Genomic DNA, 24,385 nt, shown 5'->3' on the forward strand with positions numbered 1-24,385 from the left:
TGGGCCCAATCTAAATCCTGCATTAAAAAAAAAGCTCAGTTCTGCAAACTGCGAAAATTAAGCAAATTGAGTATATATACTGCACATGCAAGTCCCACTTAGCAAATGCAATACATTCCCAGGAAATTGAGCATTCACAGAACAAGAGCCTTATGGGAACTTTTCTAATCTATTATCTTTCTACCTCTACTCAAATTTCAGCAGTGCCCCGTACGATGTCAAAATTCAGTAGCTCCACCTCCTCTTGCCTCCCATTCTACATTATAATTGCAGCACCTGCTGCGGCACCCCTGAATCCAGTGTGACTGAACCAGTTGCGCTCCCCTAAATCCGCCTCTGCTCCATGGTTTCTGCCTAGAAATGGCAGGCACCAAGCAGGAAAGCATAAACAAGCAAGGCAGATGGCGAACTCTGGCTGTTCAGGTATCTGAATCAGCCATGCACGTAGCAAGGTATGGGCATAATTCTTTGTGTTTCGAAAAGTGAATTTTGCATAATGAGCAAGCAGATAGTGGGACTTGCATGTATGCTTAGAAAATTGAGGTCAATCTAACCTGTTTTATATTTTAACTCTTGTATGCTTTAAAGTATAGTTGTTCCACTGTTCTATCTTTTGTAAACTGCTTTGAGGTTGTCGTCATTTTAGTAATATAATCTTTATTAAGAATAACATGAAACAATACGAACAATGAATAATGGTATTGGGTCACCAGAAACAAAACAAAATGTAGTCATGGTGTTTGTATGGCAGAAAATAATAGCAGAGTGTTAAGTTAAAGAACTATGCTTTGAGGTTTGTTTGTTTTACTATCAAGTGGTGAATAAATTCCATGAAATATAAACAAACAAACAAACAAGAAAGTAAGTAAGTAAGCAACTAAGCCAGCCAGCAAGCATGGCTTCTCTTCTATAATTTATTTTGCAACAGTTATTATTTATTTTGAGTTTTGTCCGTCTCATAAGGGGAGTGGGACGAGACATTTTAGCAGAAATGGTGAATCCCACCCCACTGGAAAACATGTCACAGTTTTTCAGGTTTCTGAGATTGTGGAATGCATTGCTCACAAGCTCAGGGACTCAAAATGTGCTTTAGAATGTTTTGAGATTCTTGCTTAGCTGAATTTTTTCACTACCCTTTTTTTATTTCTGAGAATTGTAGCCCCCCTCGGCCCCGCTCCCCATTCTCATATGCCTCCACCCACCCACCCACCATCCCCACCCCACCCCAGAGTACCTCCTCCTTGTGGATGACATTGATGCGGGTCTTGATGTAGGGGAAAGCGTGGGAGGTGGTGAGCAGAGTCTTGCGCTTGAACTGCTCATGCAGGTCGCCATGCGCTCGCCCATCCAGCGTGAAGGGAGTACAGAACATGAAAGTGCGCAGGTTGTAGTTCTTGTCAAAGTACGTGACCCGATCCTTCAGCTCATACGTGTCGAAGAACGGCTCCACGTAAGTCAGCTGGATGTATGCCTGTGGCAAGGAAGACAACAAGGCGGCAGGGGGCAGTCAGTAGAATGTCGGGGCAGCACCACCTCATTCTCCTCTTCCACACAAGGGGTCTGCTTGTCCTGACTGTCATCTAAGCTACCAAACACACTGGGACCAACTGACTATGGGAGAAGGAATCCCTTGGTGCGGCAAAGGCTGGACTACAGGCCCATGTCCCTGGTGCGGCAGCGGCGGCAGTCACCACAACGTTTTAAGAACGGCAACGTTTTTACAGACTGTGCTTATAATGGCTGCAGCCAGAGCGAAGCTCTCGGTAGTCTCACCCACCACCTTTAATTGCCCAGAGGCACCTTAAGAAATGAAGCTGGTGGCCATGACTATCCAGAACTTCATTCTGAATGGAACAATGGCAAGAACTGCAGATAAAAATGACTTTAGCGGACTGTAGAAATAAAATGACTTTAACTGCTGCCAAAACTATTGCTATGGCATGGGTCATGCCGTAATTTCAGCTTCTTATGAACAAGCCAAGGGTTGTGGAAGTAGTGGGGAAATAAGAACCTATTTTAATTGTGATATACGGGTCAGGGAGAAGGAAGGTTGCCATTCAGCCTAGAAGGAATAGCATGCATCAAATCTTGTAGAGATCTCCCTCCTTGCAGCTTCAGCTGAACATGAGACACAATCCCAGGCCGCATGGGGCAGAAGTCCCCATCCTCCCTTTGGTTATCCCAGCCCAACAAAATTTGCAGACTAGTCCCTCAGCAGTGCTTGGCTTGCTAATGCAATGCACTCCCAACACATGATAAAGAGCAAAACTACCTTGTTAGGATCCAGCTTGGCTTTGTCCACAGGGTTGGAACCTTTGATGATTTCTACCATTTCATGCCCAAAGCGCTCAGTGTAAAACTCCTGCAAAGGGGAAAGGATACAGGCGAGTTCTTCAGGGCATGACAAAAGGGACAAAGATGAACATTCGGGCTTCCCCAGCCACTGAGACCACGGAAAACTCCTTGCAGCCAGCGTAAAGTTAAAGGTGAAGGGCACCCCTGACCATTAGGTCCAGTTACAAACGACTCTGGGGTTGCGGCACTCATCTCGCGTTATTGGCCGAGGGAGCCGGCGTACAGCTTCTGGGTCATGTGGCCAGCATGACAAAGCCACTTCAGGCAAACCAGAGCAGCGCACAGAAACGCCGTTTACCTTCCCTCCAGAGCGGTAACTATTTATCTACTTGCACTTTGACGTGCTTTCGAACTGCTGGAGCTGGAACCGAGCAACAGGAGCTCACCCCGTCATGGGGATTTGAACCACTAACCTTCTGATCGGCAAGCCCTAGGCTCTGTGGTTTAACCCACAGCGCCACCCGCGTCCCTGCAGCCAGCGTGGTTCTGTGCTTGCTTCCGAAGGGCAAACCAGAATTATGTGTGTTTTATTAAACGTGCAGTAGCCAATTTGTGTATAAAGATGGGGTAGGTAGGAGTCCTTTTTCCTATCAAAGCAAGTGCACTTGCAGAAAGCCCACCTCTTCCCCTTCCCAGCTCAGGCCCTGGGGGTGAGAAATAACTTAAAGCACCTGAGTGTGGCAAGCAAGGCTTTCCGTTTCCATACCACATCCCAATGCTCAGTTTGATATGCAAAGGAGACCCTCCCGCAACTATGCTTTTGTCAAATAGGGAAGGATGCCTTTAAGAGACATGTGCTCTCCTTGGTCCTCAGAGCAAATGGTGGGAAAAGCCCCGAGGACCTGGTGATCTGCATGGACAGGTGCCATGAATCAGCCCTGAGAAAGCAGGCAGCAGCCTCCGTCAGAGCTGCCTCCAAAGCCTCTTCCCTTTGGCTCTGCTTGGACTACAGCTGAGCGACACTTTTGCCGAAAGCCACAGCTGCCGTGGCTAAAGCGAGGGAGCTTTTGGGAAGAGGGATTGTGAAGGGAAGGGGTTGCGCGTGTGTAGGAGTGAGTGTGAGTGTGAGTCTTGCTTGTTGTAAGTCACAGCTTCCTCCCCCCTTCAGGTTAACTGCCGTACCATTCTCGGCAAGACAAGAAGAAGAGACAGGCTGAATCCATGCAAATACAGGGGTCAAACATTAGCGGAACATCCCACCCCAACTAAGTGCAAACTCTTGCAGGTAGTTACAGGTAGGCAGCCATGTTGGTCTTACGTAGTCAAAACAAAATTAAAAAAAATCCTTCCAGTAGCACCTTAGAGACCAACTAAGTTTGTCATAGGTATGAGCTTTTGTGTGCATGCACACTTCTTCAGATACACTGAAACAGAAGTCACCAGACCCTTATGTATAGTCATAGGGTGGGGGTGGGGGTATTACTCAGAAGGGTGGTGGGAATGGGTGATTGGCTGATAGGAGTGGTAAACCTGTTGATGACTGTTAATGATTGTTAATGACTGCAATTGGTCTTGCAGGAAAAAGCAAGGGGTGAGGTGCTAAAGAAAGCTTTATCATGTGCACTTCACCCCTTGCTTTTCCTGCAAGACCAACTTCTGTTTCAGTGTATCTGAAGAAGTGTGCATGCACACAAAAGCTCATACCTATGACAAACTTAGTTGGTCTCTAAGGTGCTACTGGAAGGATTTTTTTTTTTTTGTCTTGAAGGTAGTCACATATGATGGAATCCCCACATGGAAATGTAACTGAGGCCGAGTGCATCTTTCCTTCTATCTTCCTTGGCTCCCCTGGGTTTCATTGCCTCCCTCAGTGTCTAATTTAAGTGCCTCTGGGCAGAAGAATCTTTTTTGCTTGTTATCTTGTAGACCATCATGTACTCTGATGATGTCATCCAAACAACAACTTATGGGTTCCCTGTACGTAGAATATCTGAGCTGCATACATGTGCTTGAAAGCCAAGCCTAGTAGCATCTTCTCAGCACATTTATGCCAGGTATTTTTGACCGGTCCATCTCCATCGTCCCCACTTCCCCCAAGGAAAATGTTGCATTACTTCTCTATTAGCCTTTTGGTGCCTGTTATGATGATGATGATGATGATGATTATTATTTTATTATTAGGTTGTCTGTCAGTAGGCGTTTTACTATGTTTTTATTATGTTTTTTATAATTGATGTTCTGTAATGTATTTTTAAAGTTGTACACCACCCTAGGACCTTTTCAAAAAGGGTGGTATTTAAACTGAATAAATAATAAATAATGATAATAAATAAAAATACTGATGAAGAAATTCCTCTTTCAACAAATCTTCTAAAATCTTTATCCTAGCTGGAATCTGTCCTGGATACAAATTGCTTTTGTGACTGCTTTTATATGTTGTTGTTGTTTTTAGAAAAAATGTTTCTGTATGTGATTTATTTTTTAAAAAAATGTTTTTATATGAAACTGTTGTATATCTAAATTGCTTCGGGATGCTTCATGAGAAGCACTTCAATAACGACATAAATGACCAAACCTACTCTAAACCTTCATGTTTGATCCATACTTCTTTTCAAGGATGTTTTAACTCTTACCTCAAGCCGGTGAGAGATCTCAGCCAGCTTGGTGATGGAGGGTTCCTTGTAAACAAACTCTTGTTCGTCCAAATCCCCAAACTTGCAGCCATAAAAACCAACTCGGAAATATGTTCCAAACATTCTCTTAAGTGACCTGCATGGTAAGAGTTAAGATAACCACGACACAAATCAGGCAGGTAACTTGAATGCTGACTCTTAAGCCCCAGTAAGCATGGCTTGCTAAATCAACCACCAAAATACCTGCCCTATTCCCAACCACTTCTCTCCCTGGAGGCTTCCATGTGCACTATGGGTGAATCTGGTGCTTGAGATCCAGGAAACCTACATTCATGTTCACACTGTCACTGAGTCCAACTCAATGACCACTGGGTTCACAATGTGCTTTAGTGATCTTTGCATGGGGTTAAATCACAAAATCTGCACCTGTGACCCCACCTGAAATACAGTTGCTACAGTTCTAGCATCTCCCCTGAAGCCTCCAACCCAATTCCTGTAAGGTGAAAGTAAAGGTAAAGGGACCCCTGACCATTACGTCCAGTCGTGACCGACTCTGGGGTTGCGCGCTCATCTCGCATTATTAGCCGAGGGAGCCGGCGTACAGCTTCCAGGTCATGTGGCCAGCATGACAAAGCCGCTTCTGGCGAACCAGAGCAGCACACGGAAACGCCGTTTACCTTCCCGCTGTAGCGGTTCCTATTTATCTACTTGCACTTTGATGTGCTTTCGAACTGCTAGGTTGGCAGGAGCTGGGACCGAGCAACGGGAGCTCACCCCGCCGCAGGGATTCGAACCGCCGACCTTCTGATCAGCAAGCCCTAGGCTCTGTGGTTTAACCCACAGCGCCACCTGAGTAGTTCTCCTTAATACACACAAATGAACCAGACCACTGCTCCCCAAAGACAAAATTTCAAGAAGTGCACTACAACTTACCAAATCAGGCCAGCAGGACCACAAGCAGATGGCAAAGTTGAAAGAGAAGCAAAATAAGAAAAAAAGAAGTTAGAAAGAGTATGGTAACTACTGGAACACAGCAACTGTCAAAGAGGGGCGGGTAAGTGGAGGGGAGCTGGACTATTTCCATTGTTTTTGTTTTACAAAGTTCAAAATACCACCTCATCCCTAACAGCCATTGCAATCCCTATGACTGCATGCAGAAAAGTCTCCAGAGATCTCCCAGTTGTACTGCAAAATTATCATTACCTGCTGTGTGCTATTTCTCTCTCCCCCCCCCCCTCCCACCATACTCCCTGGCCAAATTGGTCTGACAGGTCCCTGCAGCATTTCAAGCAGTATCTGGGAAGAACCAAAACCTGCCCCCAGGAGCGCAACCTGATATACCACAACAAATGTTTATACTGCCATGGCTGGTACCCACAATAGCGCTGGTGATGAGCGGCACACCCTTCTATACTTATACATGCAATGCCCGAAGAAGAAGTTGTGCCGGCTCCTCTGGGTCTGGAAGAAGTTGGTGCAATTAAGCAAAAAACATTCCCTCTCCCCAACTACAGTCATCAAGGCAGACCCAGGGAGATCTGGGTCCGGGAGGCTTTGGCAGCCTACAAAGATCTCGTGAGGACTTGTCTGCTAAACTGCATGGTGTGCACATGGAAAACTGCATTAATAATGCACAGAATGCAACGGAACCCCACATAACTAGAACTAGACCTAGCTGCTGTACCGCGAGGTTGCCTAGGGCCACTTCCTGGCCCCTCTGCCACAGCCTAAACTGAGGCTGTTCCTGATCCCGATTCCTTGCCAAGCAAAGGCAGTAGTGGGCTTTAGGATGGTGTCTTCCATTTTCGGGACCACTTCAAAGATTACAGAGCGCAACGTAAATGTTCAGAGCGCAACGTAAGCGTGTGTCTGCTCTACAAAGTGGTCATATAGAATAGCTTCCCTGGGGTCCAAAATGAAAGCAAAGAAGACTTGCATCGTAGTTAAGGATGGACTAGCCTTCTCCACTATTTGTGCATCTCTACATCACCACATGATAACACGGATTTTCAGAGCACTGCACAGGTAGGAAAAAGTTGCTTCAAAAGCAGTGCTTGGGGGAAAAGAGAAAGCTTGTGTAGATTTCCCTGTGGTCTGTATGTGCTAGAAAAGGAAGCTGCACTGGTCTCAGAGGTAGGCTGTGTGACGAGTATAGGGCTCCGTTGAGTTGTTTATGACTCAATTAGGAGCCACTAATTATCTGCCCGGCGCGCTTTCTCTAGCGCTTCTGCTCCATAGACCCGGGCTGGCAGTAAAACACACACAGCAGAGTTCTTCTTCTTCTCACACAGCGAAAGCTTGTATAGCCGTTGGATAAAAAGCCTCTTAAGAACACACAGAGTCCAAAGTTTATTCTAGAGAGAAAAATAACAAACAACCTGGTGAGAGCGCAGACATCTTGCGACCGTCTCCCAGGCAGAAACGAAACCAACTGATACACACAGAAACACTTCTGGTACATTCTGTAACATGATATCTTCCTCAGTGGTCAGGTGCTACAGTACACAGTTAACCCCTTCGGTTACTTGTTACTCCTCACACCCCCTCTCACCTGAACACTGGGGATAGCGGGTATCCAAACTTACCCCAAAACCAACCCTTCACAGAATTCCCCATGCCGTTGGAAACTCAAGGGTTTTGTGAACCCATCTGCTAGGTTCTCCTGGCTTGGACAATACCTCAACTTTACCAAGCCTACCTGTATGCTCTGACATACGTTTCGGAAGCGGATGTCTAAGTGTTTGGTTCTGGCCTTGAACTGTCCAGACTCCGCCAGTCTCAAAGATGGTTGATTGTCGCCCCAAACAGTGATGGGCTGGCTACAATCACCCCAGATTTCCTGGACCAAACATCTGTAGTACTCCAACTCAGTGCATGTCGCAGACAACGCACAGAATTCGGCTTCCGTGGAAGACATTGCTATTAGGCTTTGCCTGCGCGACCGCCAACCAATCAGGGCATTTCCAAACTTGACTACCAAACCAGTCACTGACTTCCTGTCCTCCTGATTGGCCCAATCAGCATCTGCAAAACAAGTGAGTTGTGGCTCACCTTGCGCTGACATCTCCAAACAATACTCTTTGGTCTCCTGCAAATACCTAAGCACTCTCTTCATGCCATTCCAAGCATGCACGCTAGGTTTCGATGCTTCTCTACTGAGCAAATTGACTGCAAAAGCAATATCTGGTCTGCTCCATTGTGACAAATACAACAGACTCCCTAGCGCTGACTGAAACACTTCAGGACTCTCAAACGCTACTTTGTCCTTCACTTGTGACTCTTTCACAAAGTTTGTCTCCATTGGTGTTCTGACCCCTTTACAATCAGACATTCTGAACTTCTCAAGCAAATGTTCAATCTTGCCTTTCTGACTGAGCAAAAAACTTCCATCCTCAGTTCTGTCTATCTGCACACCTAGATAAACATTCACTGCACCTAGATTCTTGAATTTGAACCTCTTGCCTAGCTCTTTTGCAAACTTCTGCACTTGCATCTGGCTCTTTGCTAAGCAAATCAGGTCATCAACATAAACAAGCAACAGTTCTTGCTGTTCTCCTTCACCTCTGAGATACAGACAACTGTCAGCTAGACTCTTCTTGAAACCTAGGCTCTTCAAAACAGAATCAAGACATGAATTCCAATTTTTAGCGGATTGCTTCAGACCGTAGATCGACTTGTGCAGCTTCCACACCTGACCTGGCACGTCACTCTCAAACCCTGGAGGAGGCAACATGTACAACTCCTCCTGGAGGTCAGAGTTCAAATAAGCGGTGTCCACATCAAAGTGGTTGACCACTAGGCCTCTCTGCGCTGCAGTCGCTAAAAGCATCCTGAAAGATTCCGCTCTCGAAGTCGGACTAAAGACATCTGTGTGGTGGATTCCTTTCTTCTGAGTAAAACCTCTAGCCACTAATCTAGCCTTGTACTGAGGCTCTCCAGTCACTGTGGGTTTCAGCCTGTAGACCCACCTACAACTGACTGTTTTCTTGCCTTCTGGCAGCTGTGTTAGGCTATACACACCAAGAGATTGCATGGAGTTCAACTCTTTCTCCATTGCAACTTTCCACTTACTAGCTTCCTCCACTGACAACTGTTGCACCTCTTCAAAGCTTTCAGGCTCACACACTGCTAGGTTCGCCCATACACTGACAGCTGAAAACCTTTCAGGTGGTTTACCTTTCGTGGTGCGTTTTGAACGCCGTGGTCCCACATCTTCCCCCTCTAAAGCCGAACTGCTTGTCTCTGACTGTGGCTCTCTCGGACTAGCAGCACTGTCAAGAGACCTACTTCGCTTTGCAGCCCCCTCTGGGCTTGCTTTGGGTGAAGTGGGTGAACTACCACGTTAGCTGTACTTCCCAGGCTTGACCTGGGGTGAAGTCGGTGCGCCTCTGACTACTTGCTTCACTTCCCTAGGAGCTACACCACTTGGACCAGCTGCCTGACCTGGATCTGGTCCTGCAGCACCTGGAACCCCAGCATCAGCTACCTGAGTTTCCTCTTCCTGGTCAAAACCTGAAGACCAGTCAAGAAGAACTTCGGGGTTAGCATGAATGCGTCTCCAGCCCTCTTGTTCACAGAACGTAGCACTCCTGCTAATGTGAACGCGGGTTTGGTCCCCCTCTGCTGGTACAAACCTCCAAGCCTTTGAGTTTGGTTCGTAACCACAGAAGATCATTTTTCTGGATCTTGATCCTCCCTTTCTGCGCTTCTGCTTTGGAATCAAAACCCAAGCCTCACACCCAAAAGTTCTGAAATAGTGCACCTTCGGAACTTTGCCATACAACATGTAGTAGGGTGTGTTTTCCACAACTGAATTAAAAGCGCGATTTGAACAATAATTCACAAATCTATAACATTCCCCCCAAAACATCTGGGGTAGTCCTGCATCAAACAACGTTGCCTCCACCAGTTCAGACAGCGTTCTAAATTTTCTTTCAGCTAAACCATTCTCTTGTGGACTAAAAGGGGCGGTTTTCCTGTGCCTAATTCCCTTGCTGCGGAAAAACCCTTGTAGTTCTGCACTCAAAAACTCTCCCGCCCTGTCACTCTGAAAACACTGGACAGTGACGGAGAACTGCAGTTCTACTTCGGCTACCCACTCTTTTATCACTTTGGCAGCCTCCCCCTTCTCTTTCAGTGTTATGACCCAGGAAAAATGGCTGAAATCATCCAAAAGACACAAAACATATTTTGAACCACCTAAACTTGACGTTGACATAGGCCCAGAAATATCCATGTGCACTAACTGATACACACAGAAACACTTCTGGTACATTCTGTAACATGATATCTTCCTCAGTGGTCAGGTGCTACAGTACACAGTTAACCCCTTCGGTTACTTGTTACTCCTCACAGGCTGTGTCAGCTAAAGTCTATGCCAAGTGTCCAGGCCTCAGTGCAGGCAAGATTTTAATCCAGTGGTTCGAAAAGCAAGTATCTTGAGCAGAGGGACCAACAGGTAGGTAGACAATCCAACCAAAAGGACAGAGACATAGCCAGGTGGCATCTACCAGCTATAAGTTACCCAGGTAAAGGTAAAGGACCCCTGACTGTTAAGTCTAGTCGCAGACGACTCTGGGGTTGTGGCGCTCATCTCGCTTTACTGGCCAAGGGAGCTGGCGTTTGTCCGCAAACAGTTTTTCTGGGTCATGTGGCCAGCATGACTAAGCCACTTCTGGCGCAACGGAACACCGAAACCAGAGCAGCGCACGGAAACGCTGTTTACCTTCCTGCCGGAGCGGTACCTATATATCTACTTGCACTTTTGGGTGTGCTTTCGGACTGCTAGGTTGGCAGGAGCTGGGACCGAGCAACGGGAGCTCACCCTGTTGTGGGGATTCAAACTGCCGACCTTCTGATCGACAAGCCCAAGAGGCTCAGTGGTTTAGACCACAGTGTCACCCACATCCCCCCAAGTTACCTAGGCTGAGGGAATTAAACAAACTTCGAAGCAAGCAATGGCTTGGGATTAGCTCACCAGAATGGCCCTGATCCCTAAAGACCTGGAAGATTTTGGTATGTGGAGTTAGAATCCCCATATGGACCACTTCCAATTCTCTCATCTGTCCAGTGACAGTAAGAAACAAAGAATTTCTCTACTCAGCTCTTGTTCTGAGTCCCCACAACACCCAACAATGCAGTGTTTTTGTGATACTAAGAGACTTAAAACGGGTGATGCTTTTCTTGTGGTCTATCTTTTTAATGGAAAATCAGTTCTGGGACAGGTAAAAGCTAACAAATACCAAACAGGTTAAGAACGTTAGGAACCTCTATTCCCAAAATCCTTAGGATCCACTGTAGAGGTGCATGCTACGATGTCAACACAGCACTTCACTGCCAAAAAACCCACATCCCTTCCATTCTTTCACACTGTGCATGTTTGTTCTAAGGGGTGTGTGTGGGTGAATACATCTGAACACACACAAAACTCAGGATCGGGGTGCTGCTCTTAGTAAAAAGACATGCCGGTGTACAAGCGGAATCTTTAAACCAGATAAAAGTTCTGGAAATGCACTAAATTTGCTTTGAGTATTTTAGTAGGCGAAGATAAGATTGCTGAATGAAAAATACTGAACAGACTAGGAAGAGGCTGCCTACCCAGGGAAGATAATGCCTGGGACATTTTAATTTTTTGGGGGGGGGGACTAGAAAGGGATGTTTGAGAAGGGCATGGTGTGGATAAAAGGTATTCCCCCTCCACCCCACCATACTACACTGGAACAATCCAAGCTGAATATTGGGAAGATTCAGGAGAGACAAAAGCAAGCACTTCCTCACACAGTGCTGTAGTTAAATCATGGCATTCACTCCCACAAAATGGGGAGTTGGCCACCAACTTAACTGATGGCTTCAAAAGGGGATCTGACATATTCACAGGGAATGGCTATCAATATCTCTAGTCACGATGGCTATATATTATCTCTAGCATCAGAAGCTAGTATCTAGTCTCTTAATGACAGTCATTACGCCCTGCATGGGGGCCTTCTTGAGAGTGGCCCCAGCAGGTTTCCCTTTTCAGAACAGCTTTTAAGCACCTTGTTATTACCCAACTATGGGAGGGCTGAACTGAATGTGATTCGAGCCATTCTGTACTTTGAAGTCATACTTTGATGTCTCCTAACTACATATATGTTTACTGCCTTGGCTCTGGTAAAGAGAAGAGCACATTGTAAATCTGGGTGCAAATTTTCAAACAAGCAAACAATTTTATTACTTGCGCTGCATTTTCTCAACCTGCTTAAATGGATGGTACCTGGTGCTGGATCATTTATTAACTTTGCTTGACAAAGGACTGCAAAAGTAGAAGTCACAACGACCCTAACCTCTTACCTTAACAAAACCCTGTTATCCACTTGCGGATCTCATTACAGAGAAACACTTCTGAGCATACACTTCCAGACCCTCCAAGCATATGGGATGCAGGGGGCAGGCCTCCAGGATAGAGGTCACGATCCCTAAGCAGCTGCTTTGAGAAATGGGGATGGGGAGAAGAGAATGGAATCGGAAGGGCAAGAAGAGTATGGCCAGGACAGCTCCTTCTCCCCACCCAACAATTGAAAGCAGTGAGTGAGCAGCAGGCACAGGGCTCTCCAGTTGCACGCTATGCAAGGACCCACCAGCTGAGGGAGGTGCCATAGAGAGGCTGCAGGAAGGGCCTCAGCAAAGCAGCAGGGAGAGGAGCATGGACAGCACCAGCTGCAGGATATGTGCAAGGGGACAAAGGCCAGGGGCACAAATCTGCAGGGTGAGCTGGACCAAGGGGACTGTAGCTAAGAGTGATGCTGGCTACCTGCCTGCCTCAGTCAGGTGTGTGTGGCTCTGGCGGTGGCTGAGAGCCCCCAAAAGGAAGGATTGCCACTCCCAACTATGATCGAAGGCATTTATAGAGCTGTTTTCAGACCTCACAAAGCAGTTCAGATAAAATTATTATTTTTTAAATGATAACTGTCAGGGGATTGTTGCGGCTGCTCTCGAGTAAAGACGCTCCAGTCCGCTCTGTCTTTCAGAGTTTCATTGTGCATATTATTTACAGTGCAGAGATATCAGAAAACATGACTGCCTAGTCCGATTCAGAACCCGGCAATGGCTCCCGTCGCGTCTTGGACCAGCATAAAAGCCTGGGCACCCCAAAGCGCCTCCCCCTAGCCCTGCGTGTGGGTGCGCGCCTCAATTTGGGCGCTGGAAGGGGCTACGTTCCTTCTCACATCCTTGCAGAGGCTCCAGCACCTCGCTGCGCTGTCCTTCCCCCTCTGGCCAGCTGGGTCGGTGCCTAGGCTCTGACACGTCTGAGAGCCCCCTCTCCACCCCGCTCCATTCCTCATTCCCTCCTCCTGACCCGCTGCTAGCGCTGTCACTGGGTGAAGTGCTGGTCAGGATGACTGGGGGAGGGTCCCTGTAAGGAGTCCCCCTGACAATAACAACTAAACATTAGTTCATAAAACAGAGAAGGCAAACCACTGCTTGTTGTTGTTGTTGTTTTTAAAAAGTTGCTTCTGCTTCTTTTTCTCCCCTCCCTGGGCAAGATGGAACATAGGAAGCTGCTTTATACTGAGTCAGACCACTGGTCTATCTAGCTCAGAAATGTCTGCGCTGACCGGCAGCAGCTCTTGAGGATTTCAGGCAGCAGTCTCTCCCATCCATACCTGGAGATTCAACCTGCCATTTTTTGCTTGTAGCCAGACACTCTATCACAGAGCTATGGTTCTGCATAAGCTCCTGGTGTGGCAACAGGAGAAGGAAGGGGCCACCAGTGGCAGCTGGAGGGCAGTTAATAATAGTAGCAAGGGCAAAGCATGCTACCCTCTGCAAAGCTGTGTCGTGGTGTGTTTCCTCGTCACTGGAAGACTGCCAGGATAGTGGGAGGACAAAGAGCTTGGCAGCACAAGCTTTTTCAAAGGGGCTGAACAGGAGGCACATGCTTTTTGTTTGCCTGCTTTTGGTACCCTGCAGCACAGAAGCAGTTTGGGCTGTTCAATCTAGTTTCAAAGGATGGGCTTCTCTTGAATGGGGAGTTAGGCCACCTGTGCTTCTTGCTGAGAATCTGTAGTACAGGAAGCTGCCACTCAATAGACACACTCCAAAAGCACAATAAAACACCCTTTGCCAACTGCAGTCTTGGAACAAAGCTTGTGAAAATATGAATGCAGTTCCATCACTTTAGTCATGGAACAAACTGACCGGTCCTAGCCTACACCAAACGTATTAACTAGAGGGGCCCCAGAAAAGACAGAGAAGGCCTTTGGGGTCTCTGCAGACAGGGTCAAGTCCATTCTCTTGGGCCTTCCAGTAGGATTCTGCCACACAGTGGTGCTCCTTTCCCAGACGCTAGGCCCTCATCTGCAATCTTCCTTATAGCAAAACAGCTATGTCTCATAGAGTGAAAAAGTAAGAGTGCTTTGCTGCTGCAAGATACAGCCTCCATATGTCCAGCAGGCCTTTTGTCAGTAGCCAGCCTCTGACATTTACAGCAAACATTATTTGCAAGAGTACTGTAGCGTGCAGGATAATGGCATAGATTTGGAACTATGATCCCGGGTGGGACCATGAAACCGCACTGTTTCTGTCTATTTTCCCTGAGGATTGCTGCCATTTTGAGGCACGCACAAAATTTGCCTTGCTCAGCCTGCACAAGAAAGTTCAGGGGCTCCCACTTTGGTGTCATTATCATTGATTAAATTCCCATATTCCCTTTCATCCAAAGATCACAGGGCATCTTACAATATAGAAACACAAAAATATGTACCATAACAAGAAACAGAAACAATAACCGCCACCCCTTGACAAACACACACACACACACACACACACACACACACACACACAGAGAGAGAGAGAGAGAGTTTAAAAGTTGCAATAACTGCACCAACAATGCCAGCTAGAGGAGGAGTTTGGCGGTAAGTGCACAGAGGAGAGTGGAGATTACGGAAGCAACATGCACACTCACACAAACACCGACACAGAAAATGTAAGACATGATGCAGCCTACCTCCCAGCCAGAGGCCTGATTGACAGGACGGAGAGGACAGGAAGGGAACAGAGAAAACAGGAAGAAGAAGGTGGTTATTGATTTATTTTCAAAACTCTGCACTCGTCTTGTCACAAGCTGATCTCAGGCTATGCCCAGGCATAACCCTGAATGGTCACAGGCCGATCTGAACATAACAATTCCTGTTCTTGTGAGGCATCCCAACCACTGCCAACTTCTTGAAGAAGCAAGCAGGAGATGGCACGATAATCCCAGCTCATTTCAAAGTGTATTCGACCATCATCTGCAAGACCCAGCCGCAAAGACTAGCACACTGCCAACCTGAGACTTTGAACACAACTTTGACCTTGGCCCAGGAGGGCAGGGAGGGATGTTTTGGTTTAAAATGCCACCTGCAAACAGTATAGATCCATCAGCTCAATAGCTCTTTTCACCTTTTTCCCAGGGTTGGCACCGTCCGCATTTGACAGAATACCCAAGTGAACCCCATAGGAATCAGTGGAGCTCCCTGTTTAGCTCTGATTACAAGAACAGAGCCATAAGTTCTGGCTTGGCAGCATCCCCACTAGGCTCTAATCCTGTATGGAGCAAATCCTAGAATTCTGGATTCCTGGCTGTTCTATACCGAACCCATACTGGCACATTCCTCTCTCTATGATTCAACAGAGGGGTTTTTTTGTGGGGGGCGGGAGCGGGGAACAGGCTATGGGTTCCAGTTCAGTATGCTTTCCTCATACTGTCACAAGGCCCCAGAGAACTTCTCTCTGTCTCAAAGCAGCACTGTCCATTCAACTGAGTGCATAAATTGCACCTCCGCTATGAACACTGCCCACAGCATCTTGATTTACACTATGCCAAAGCTCGGAACTCCCATGCCACAGCCCCAAAGTTTCCCCAGCAAAACAGTTTTTGGGCTCTGACATTCAGACCATTCAGATTTCAGTCTCCAGTTGCAACCGTCTCCGATCCGCCAAATTCACGTCACGTTTACTTATTTTGACAGGCAACCATGGAGGAAGGAGAGCTTATGCTGGCTCTCTTACTTCAGCCATCGCCCTAACAAGTCATTGCAAAAAAAGCTCTAGAGACCAGGAGTGGGGAATCTCAGGCCCCAGGGCTGAATGTGACCCTCCAGGCATCTACATTGGGCCCTCAGAACCCTTCCTAGGCCACGCCCCCTCTCCCCAGGCCACACCCCTCACCGGCTTTCGCTTCACACCCCAAGTGCTTTTGCCTGGCTGGAATATGTCTTTGAACCCTTATAATGCCTCTTGACTGTCTGGATGGCAGAGGCAGGTGGGGGCATTATGTATAGAAACTAGCCCACTGTACAAAGGTAAAATCTACGTTTACTGCCTCCGACTGCACCCACCTCTTGCCTGCGGCCCCTGGAAAAGAATGTGGCCCCTGCGGGGGGGGGGGGGAGAATGTGGCCATTTGTTTGAAAAAGGTTGTCCAAAAAGCTGCACTCACTTGGTCGGTTATCTTGTTGAAAGCATCCTGCAGCTTGCCATGCAGCACTGCCAACTTCTTGAAGTCGCGGTTGGCTTCATGGATGGGGATGAGGATCTTGTAGACCTCGTTGACAGCCTCGTAAAGCCCACCCTGAAGAGAGCGAGAAGGAATTCAGAAAGTCACTTCGGTCCTCATGGGGAAGACCTAACGTGGGGCTGCAGGGGGTAAGGCAACTGGGCCACGCATGGCTAGAACCTCACAGAGCCCCCAGTCAAGGTGGAGGCCTATTTGGAAATATGCAAGCACAGCTTGCCTGCAAAAAGTTTTAACTTTCATTGGAAGGCAGTTAAGTCTCTCCTAAGGGAAGAAGCTTTACTAAGACTGCCATCATCACCATCACCATCATCATCATCATCATCATCATTATTAGAATTTATATACCGCCCTATACCCGGGGGTCTCAGGGCGGTTCACAGAATAAAATCAAGATATAAAATTCCCTTCTACGATTGGATTGAAGACTTATACAAACTCCCCGGAACAGATTGCGGTCGCAAACCGAGGTCATGACTGTACAAACTCGCAGCATATGAACAACTTGCATATAAACGCAGGCTTGCCATGGACAAATTCAATGATATTTGGAATCCATTCTTACAAATACTGGTGAAGTACAATAACAACCTTGTAAAATATACAGTTTTGGTTCCCCAGCCCCCCTTTACTTTCCCTTCTACACGGATTCTGTTTCTCTTTTTCTTTTTCTCTCTTTTATTTACATCTCACCATGTTTACTGCACATATAATTATGTACTTTTTGAACATTCAATAAATATTTTTTTTAAAAGATATAAAACCACAAAATACATACGGTAATAAAAATAAAAACAACAACCCAATAAAACCCCCCTGCAAAAAACCCCCCACATATTAAAAGGGCATGGGGTGTAAATCAGATCAACCAAAGGCCTGGTTAAAAAGGAAAGTTTTTGCCTAAAGGTGTATAATGAAGGCGCCAGGCGAACTTCTCTGGGGAGAGCATTCCACAGATGGGGAGCCACTGCAGAGAAGGCCCCGTTCTTGTGTTGCCACCCTCCGAACCTTTCAAGGAGGAGGCACACGAAGGGGGGCCTCAGAAGATGATCTCAGGGTCTGGGTAGGTTCATATGGAAATAATAATAATATATTATTATTATTTATATCCCACCCATCTGGCTGGGTTTCCCCAGCCATTCTGGGCGGCTTCCAACAGAAAAATAAAATAAAATAATCTATTAAACATTAAAAGCCTCCCTAAACAGGGCTGCCTTCAGATGCCTTCTAAAAATCTGGTAGCTGTTCCGGTCCTTGAGGTATTGCAGTCCTGAGCCGTTTTGGTCCAACGGGGCAGGGGGAAGGAGCTAATTGTGACTTGTGGCTTACAACCAGGTTCCTACTTCTGCTTCTGGAAATGAACTGTATGAATTCACACTACTTTACACAAATGTTTCTTTACAATCACCACCTACTGCAGCTTCATGCGCCAGGAGGTGGTTTTTTTGTGTGCGCCTTGTTTTAAAGGCAGTGTGGGAGGGGGAGAGAGGTCTTCGGCCCTCCACATACTTTAATTTTCACTGAAAACAGAGGGGCTGAGATACCTGCAGGGAAACACAATTGGCCACTTGCCTAAATGTATTACCGAGAAGTGGAAAAAGCAACACTCCTGAAACCAGAGTGCTCCTTCCCTGAGGAAAGGCATCCCAGATAAGCAGTGGCGCATTTAAGGCTGTGCAAACTGAGCATCTGGAAACAATCAAAGTGAATGAATGCAGCCAACGAAAAGACGGCTGAAGCTTACAGAAAAACAGACAATAACAGAGATAGAAGAAAGCAGGTGGGGAAGAATTTACAAGAATTGGCTGCTATGGGAAGGGCAGAAAACACAGCCTCTCTGTGACCATTCAAGTCCCACTCACCCACCCACCCTCCCACCCACAATCCAGACCATTCAGGTTTCTAAGCCATTTGCAGTTTTAAAAGGAAGCAGAAATATGTGCACAAAAAGCTGTGTTCTATGGCGCTGGTGCCCAATCAATCTCCAGGAGTCTACACACCTGGGATTCAGCCACCTACTGCAGCAAGAGAAGGCGGCTGCCACCCCTCAAGCACAGGGAATGCTCTTGTACACTGAAAGTAAAAAAGTTCAAGTTCTCACCATAGTAAAGGAGGACGCTGCCTGCTCGAGCAACCCAACCAGCCCTTGCTCGGTGAAGTACTTCCCAGAGCAGATGCCCTCTTCATCAGGGGACAGGACGTCATCCGAGACGGCAGATTCTTCCAGCACGTTGGAAGAGATGTTCTTGGAAAAGGGCAGATGTTACTGTTGGGGTGGGGGGGAGGGCACACAAATCTTCTCACTCTTCCCTCCCAAACAGCCTGTCAGTTGAACAAGGCAAGAACTCTAGGTCTTCGGGGCCTTAGGGAAGCAGAGGCCTTGCTAGGGGCAGGGAACATCTGGGCATCACCCCACATTTGGGTTTAGGGGAAGCAGAAATGGGAGGCAGACCCCCTCTGTTTGTTTATCTCTCCCGCAGGAAAGTAGGACTGGGGCTACGAGTAAGTACTGAAGCTAAGAAAGAACAGAGAAGAGCTGCTCAATGCCTTCGATGCAGACCAGCCTTCTTTTTTTGAAATGATGCCTTGGCCTTGGCCTTCTTCATACCTGGAAAGTGACACAGCCCACAGGTAGGTAGCGGCAGTCCTCCAGCATACTCAGGTACTCGGCTACCAGGGCAGCGGAGTGCACCAGACACTGAGCGGCCTCTGCATGGTTCCCACGCTCAGAGTGCTTCGCTGCCATGTTCTGCAGCCAGGTCAGCCTCAGATCCGGTGATGTCTGGTACCCCTTGGCTATCCTGAGAGGCAGGTAATGAATGATCAGGGACAGAAGTCCTGAGTTCCATGGCTGGCTTTGCTACTGACTCACTTTAAGGTGACTTGCTTCAAGTCAATCCAAGCTCCCGCTCAGATAGGAGGAGCTTCACTTATGAAGCCTTTTTCATAGCATTTTGAGAGCCAATGCAGTTCAGTGGAGCTGCAGGTCAATTCCGTGTCCAGGGCGGCTGTCTACCAGCTCCATATGGTATGCCAGCTGAGACCCTACCTGCCCACAGACTGTCTTGCCAGAGTGGTGCATGCTCTAGTTATCTCCTGTTTGGACTACTGCAACACGCTCTACGTGGGGCTACTTTTGAAGGTGACCCAGAAACTATAACTAATCCAGAATGTGGCAGCTAGACTGGTGACTGGGAGTGGCTGCCAGGACCATATAACACCCGCCTTGAAAGACCTACATTGGCTCCCAGTACATTTCTGAGTACAATTCAAAGTGTTAGTGCTGACCTTTAAAGCCCTAAACAGCCTCGGGCCCAGTAGACCTGAAGGAGCGTCTCCAACCCCATCATTCACTGAGGTCCATCTCTGAGGGCCTTCTGGCAATTCCCTCACTACAAGAGGTGAGGTTACAGGGAACCAGGCGGAGGGTTTTCTCGGTAGTGGCCCCTGCCCTGTGGAACGCCCTCCCATCAGATGTCAAGGAAATAAACAACTACCGTGTTTCTCACATTTTAATACACCGTCTTATATTTATTTTACTCAAGAAAATAAGCCTATGGCTTATTTTCGGGGGTGTCTTATTTGTTTAAAATTACCTCTTCCCGCTGCGGCTTGGCGCCCGGAACTGGCTGCTGCTGCTGCTGCACTGCTGGGCGCTTTGTTGGCGCTTCAGCAGGGCACGCTGCTGGGTCCTGCCGGGTCGGGGCTCGGCGCGCCGCGTGCTGCAGCTCTTGCTGCGTCCCGCCGCTGGGTTGGAGCTCGGCAAAGCGTGCGCTGCTGCCTTTGCCGGCTCCCGCTCCACCGGGACTCGGCAAAGCGCACGCTGCTGCCCTTGCCGGGTCCTGCTGGGTCGGGACTTGGCGCGGCGCGAGCTGTGGGTCGCGCAGGGTCCTGCTGGGTCGGGGCTCGGCGCAGGGCATGCTGCAGCTTCTGCCGGCTCCCGCTCCATCTGAACTCCACGCTTCCGGCAAGGAAAGGCATCTTCCTTTTCCTGTTCCTTACGGAAGCGCCATCCGGACCTGCTCCCAGCACGGTATAGTACCGGTACCCCAGCATGTCTTATTTTGGGGGGATGCCTTATATTTTATTGCCTTGAGAAAATTGTGCCATGGCTTATTTTATAGGCATGTCTTATAGAGAAACACGGTATCTGACTTTTAGAAGACATCTGAAGGCAGCCCTGTTTAGGGAAGTATTTAATGTTTGATGTTTTATCATGTTTTTAATGTTCTGTTGAGAGCTGCCCAGAGTGGCTGGGAAAACCCAGCCAGATGGGTGGGGTATAAATAAATTGTTTTTGTTGTTGTTGTTGTAGGACATGAGTGAGTGATGCACGAACAGTGGCTATGTTTGTCATGTACATGTACATATACCGCAACACATCTCAATACATTTACATCAACACAAGGAGCAACAGACATTCCCCACCTCCATGATGTGGTCCCATTTGTGCCAATGCTTTCTGCCTGGGTTGATTAATCCTACAAACTTACACACATCCACCAAGAGATGAACACCTGCAAGGCTCTCCCCAACCCCACAGCAATGTTACCACTTAGTGTGACTTTCTCCTTTAATATTCTCTGGAAGGTGCACACTCCCCAGACTACCCTTTTCCAGCCCCAGAGTGCTTGGTCCCCTCATATTAAGGTTATCCTGGACAGCATAGCTATCTCCTTGGCTGTGAGGCCAGCTCACCCACTTCCATTACTTGCTGAGTGGGAGCAAAAACAGGAGCTCTCACCATATGCAACAGATGAGGCAGGTGTAAAAGCAGGTAGATATCTCATGCTGCAACAGGCTTGCCAACAGCCAATGAGTTTGTGGATGATCTGAGATATGAACCTTCTTTTGTCTCGGGTCCAAATGCAGCCACACTGGCTCCTGCATTTTGACACCCTCCCTTTGGGGAACTGAGGCTAAGAAAGCAAGGCTTGCTTGCCTCTGGGCCTTCCTGCTGCTTCCGTACCCAGAGCACTGGCCACTGTCTCACCTGTACATCAGGTCTATCAGCATCTCTGGATCCTCCTGGTGTTCCTTCATCTTTACCGTGTCTGTCAAGATCATGTGCAGGTTGAAGACTAGGTCTTGAACCTGGTCGGGGAAAGGAGGAAGCACCTTCTAAGTCACAAGCATGGAGAGCAGGCACAAGAACACAGGATTGCCTCCATCAAGAGTGAGGATGCCGCAAGCACTCAGGTAAAGGCACTTGCGAAAGAGGGCATCCCTGATGCAATACTTACCGACAGGATCGAGTTGGGCATAGCCTTGTTCACTTATGGGCTGTGTTCACCTTGATCCTGATACCCCCCCCCAAAAAAAATCTCCCCACTTTCTAGGAGGAGAAAGAACAGCAAAACCAGGTCTAATAATTAATCTCTTGCATCTTCATCACATTTGGTAGACACTGGCTTAGCTGCATCTAAGCCATTTCAAAATTTAGATACTCTAACCCAGGGGTCAGCAAACTTTTTCAGCAGGGGGCCGGTCCACTGTCCCTCAGACCTTGTGGGGGGGCCAGACTATTTTTTTTGGGGGGGGGGGAGAATGAACGAATTCCTATGACCCACAAATAACCTAGAGATGCATTTTAAATAAAAGCACACATTCTACTCATGTAAAAACATGCTGATTCCTGGACCGTCCACAGGCTGCATTTAGAAGGCGATTGGGCCAGATCCAGCCGCCAGGACTTACACGTTAGCCTACTCATGCTCTAACCATTTCCCAGAGTATATAACCATTTTAAGCAATTTAGGGGAGCATGACCAGTTTGGTGCTGCCGGGGACACAACTATGGTTTACATTGGAACGCGAGAGACAGAGGGGTGCTGAACTCTGGTGTCACACAGGGTGCCACTGAATTTGAGACCCCAAGATCCACCACTGTTTCTATTGAATACTATAATTCTGGTTCAAGAAAAAAGATCGAAATATTCTGATATAGGAGGTGATCATTTTTTTCTCACTTAGGCTCGTACTTGGTATTTCCATAGGATTCTACAATATGACTACAGTATACAATACGTATACTGTTAAGTATTTGGGGAAACATTTTTATTACCTGGGAAGATTTATGTTTCAAATTTAGTGAAAAGTCCCATAGTATCACATTTCAGTTTTTTTAATAAATATTTTTATTTATAAAAAATAGCAAAATGTTTGCTTTAGTTTGATCATACATTGTTATATGGTAAATAAAGCATCCTAATATTTTTAAATAAATCCAATATATCTATCCAGTACTTTTTCGCTGGGGGCACACATACCCCTAAACATTTTGTGAATCTTTGTACTTTTGTCCATTTACTCTATTTATTTCCCCCGATTTGAACTATAGAGTGGTGATTTTCTTGAGTCAAAATGAGAGTACCCCTAAACATTTTTTTTAAAGAAAAAAAGCACTGTATCTATCACACATGCATTCTTGAGAAATTGCCTAGAAATCCCAATGCAGATTAAATTGTTCATAATTAATTGCAGAAGCTATAGAAGAGACTGCCAGGGTCAGAAGGTACCAGCCCAAGCCACAGCCCAACTCCTGGGCACTGCCAGACCCACTGTTTATGGGTCTCCCATCCAATGTACCTGTTCAGCAAATGTGGTTTCTCGCAGCTCCGGGTCTTCCTCGGCATAGGTCAGGATGGTCTTCAATGAGCGCCGCAAGTGCTCTTCATTGAAGTTCTGCGACGTTCCCACAAGCGAGGAGAGGGACATGGTGACTTGCATCTTCACTCGGGCAAAGTTCTGTGCAGGAGAGACGCCACAGGAGTCAGCAAGGCAGGGCAAGCCAGAAAGATTATTCAAATCCCGAACCAAATGAAAGCAGAGGCGATGCTCGGAACGGATTCTGCAGAACACAGTTCCAGAGTGGACTGGTTTAAATTTAAAATCACCTAGAAAAATGGCTAGTTCGGAACACTTTAAGATTAAAGCTTCACTGGTATTATTTCCTTTAAAATGTGAATAGTAATTGCTTAGCCAACTGTTAAAACTAAAGAGGTTTACACTACTTAGGAGAGCATGCTTCTTTTCAGCATTGATGCTCTTTGTTTCATTTCCACTCCTCTTTCCTACACAACATTAATGCGCATGCTTTTCTCTAAGACCACCCCCACCCCAGGGATACAAGTTAGGTAACAATCCAAAACTGTTGCTTTTGGCAACTCATGGAAACAGAATCCAAAAACACTTTGAAGGAGCTGCCAAGCATGTTGGGCGCCCGGGCGCCGTGCCTACCCCTAGAGCCGGCCCTGGCTCATGGCCTTAAGGCTCTGAGAGCAGCAGGTGTCTGGAAGCGTCTTGGAGGAGATCCTCTCCCATTTTCCATAGCAGCAACTGAAGGATGTCAGCTGGGGCATCCAGGCTGGTACAAACGTATTACTTTTATTTACATAACGCCATCAGTGTACGCTGTATTTTACAAAGTAACCGAATCACGAGACGGGCCCCTGGCTCCAAGGAGCTTACAATTTAAATTTTGACAGAGGTGGGGGAAGAGAACAGAGGCAGGAAAAGGGTTTGTGCAACGTGGCAATCCTGCAGGGATCAATGAACCTACCTGGATCCTGAGATCATCTTCTGAGGCCCTCCTTCGTGTGCCTTCTCCTCAAGAGGTCCAGAGGATGGTAGCACAAGAACGGGGCCTTCTCTGTAGTGGCTCCCCGCCTGTGCGATGCTCTCCCCAGGGAAGTTCGCCTGGCGCCTTCATTATACACCTTTAGGTGCCAGGCAAAAATGTTCCTTTTTAACCAGGCCATTGACTGATCTGATTGACATCCTATGTCCTTTTAAAATGTGGATTTCTTTTGGGGGGGGTGTTATTGGGTTGTTGTTTTTATTTTGAGTATATTGTGGGTTTTATGTTGATCTTTACTGTGAACTGCCCTGAGACCTCTGGGTATAGGGCGGTATATAAATTCAT

At 47.2% G+C, this 24,385-nt stretch overlaps 1 protein-coding gene across 3 annotated transcripts in view; it reads right to left on the reverse strand.

Annotated features, from left to right (window-relative positions):
• The window catches only part of DOCK6 (dedicator of cytokinesis 6), a 111,451-nt gene that overhangs the window by 6,932 nt on the left and 80,134 nt on the right, over positions 1-24,385 (reverse strand). For all 3 annotated transcript variants that reach the window (XM_060268862.1, XM_060268860.1, XM_060268859.1), the window contains 8 exons: positions 23,050-23,208; positions 21,455-21,555; positions 19,070-19,262; positions 18,563-18,706; positions 16,387-16,518; positions 4,929-5,054; positions 2,273-2,362; positions 1,235-1,471 (listed from right to left, as the gene is read on the reverse strand). In XM_060268862.1, coding sequence (XP_060124845.1) covers positions 1,235-1,471; positions 2,273-2,362; positions 4,929-5,054; positions 16,387-16,518; positions 18,563-18,706; positions 19,070-19,262; positions 21,455-21,555; positions 23,050-23,208 — 1,182 coding nt within the window. The remainder of the gene's footprint in view (positions 1-1,234; positions 1,472-2,272; positions 2,363-4,928; positions 5,055-16,386; positions 16,519-18,562; positions 18,707-19,069; positions 19,263-21,454; positions 21,556-23,049; positions 23,209-24,385) is intronic.

Source organism: Zootoca vivipara, chromosome 16 (genome assembly GCF_963506605.1).
Source record: "Zootoca vivipara chromosome 16, rZooViv1.1, whole genome shotgun sequence".
NCBI classification, from domain to species: Eukaryota; Metazoa; Chordata; class Lepidosauria; order Squamata; family Lacertidae; genus Zootoca; species Zootoca vivipara.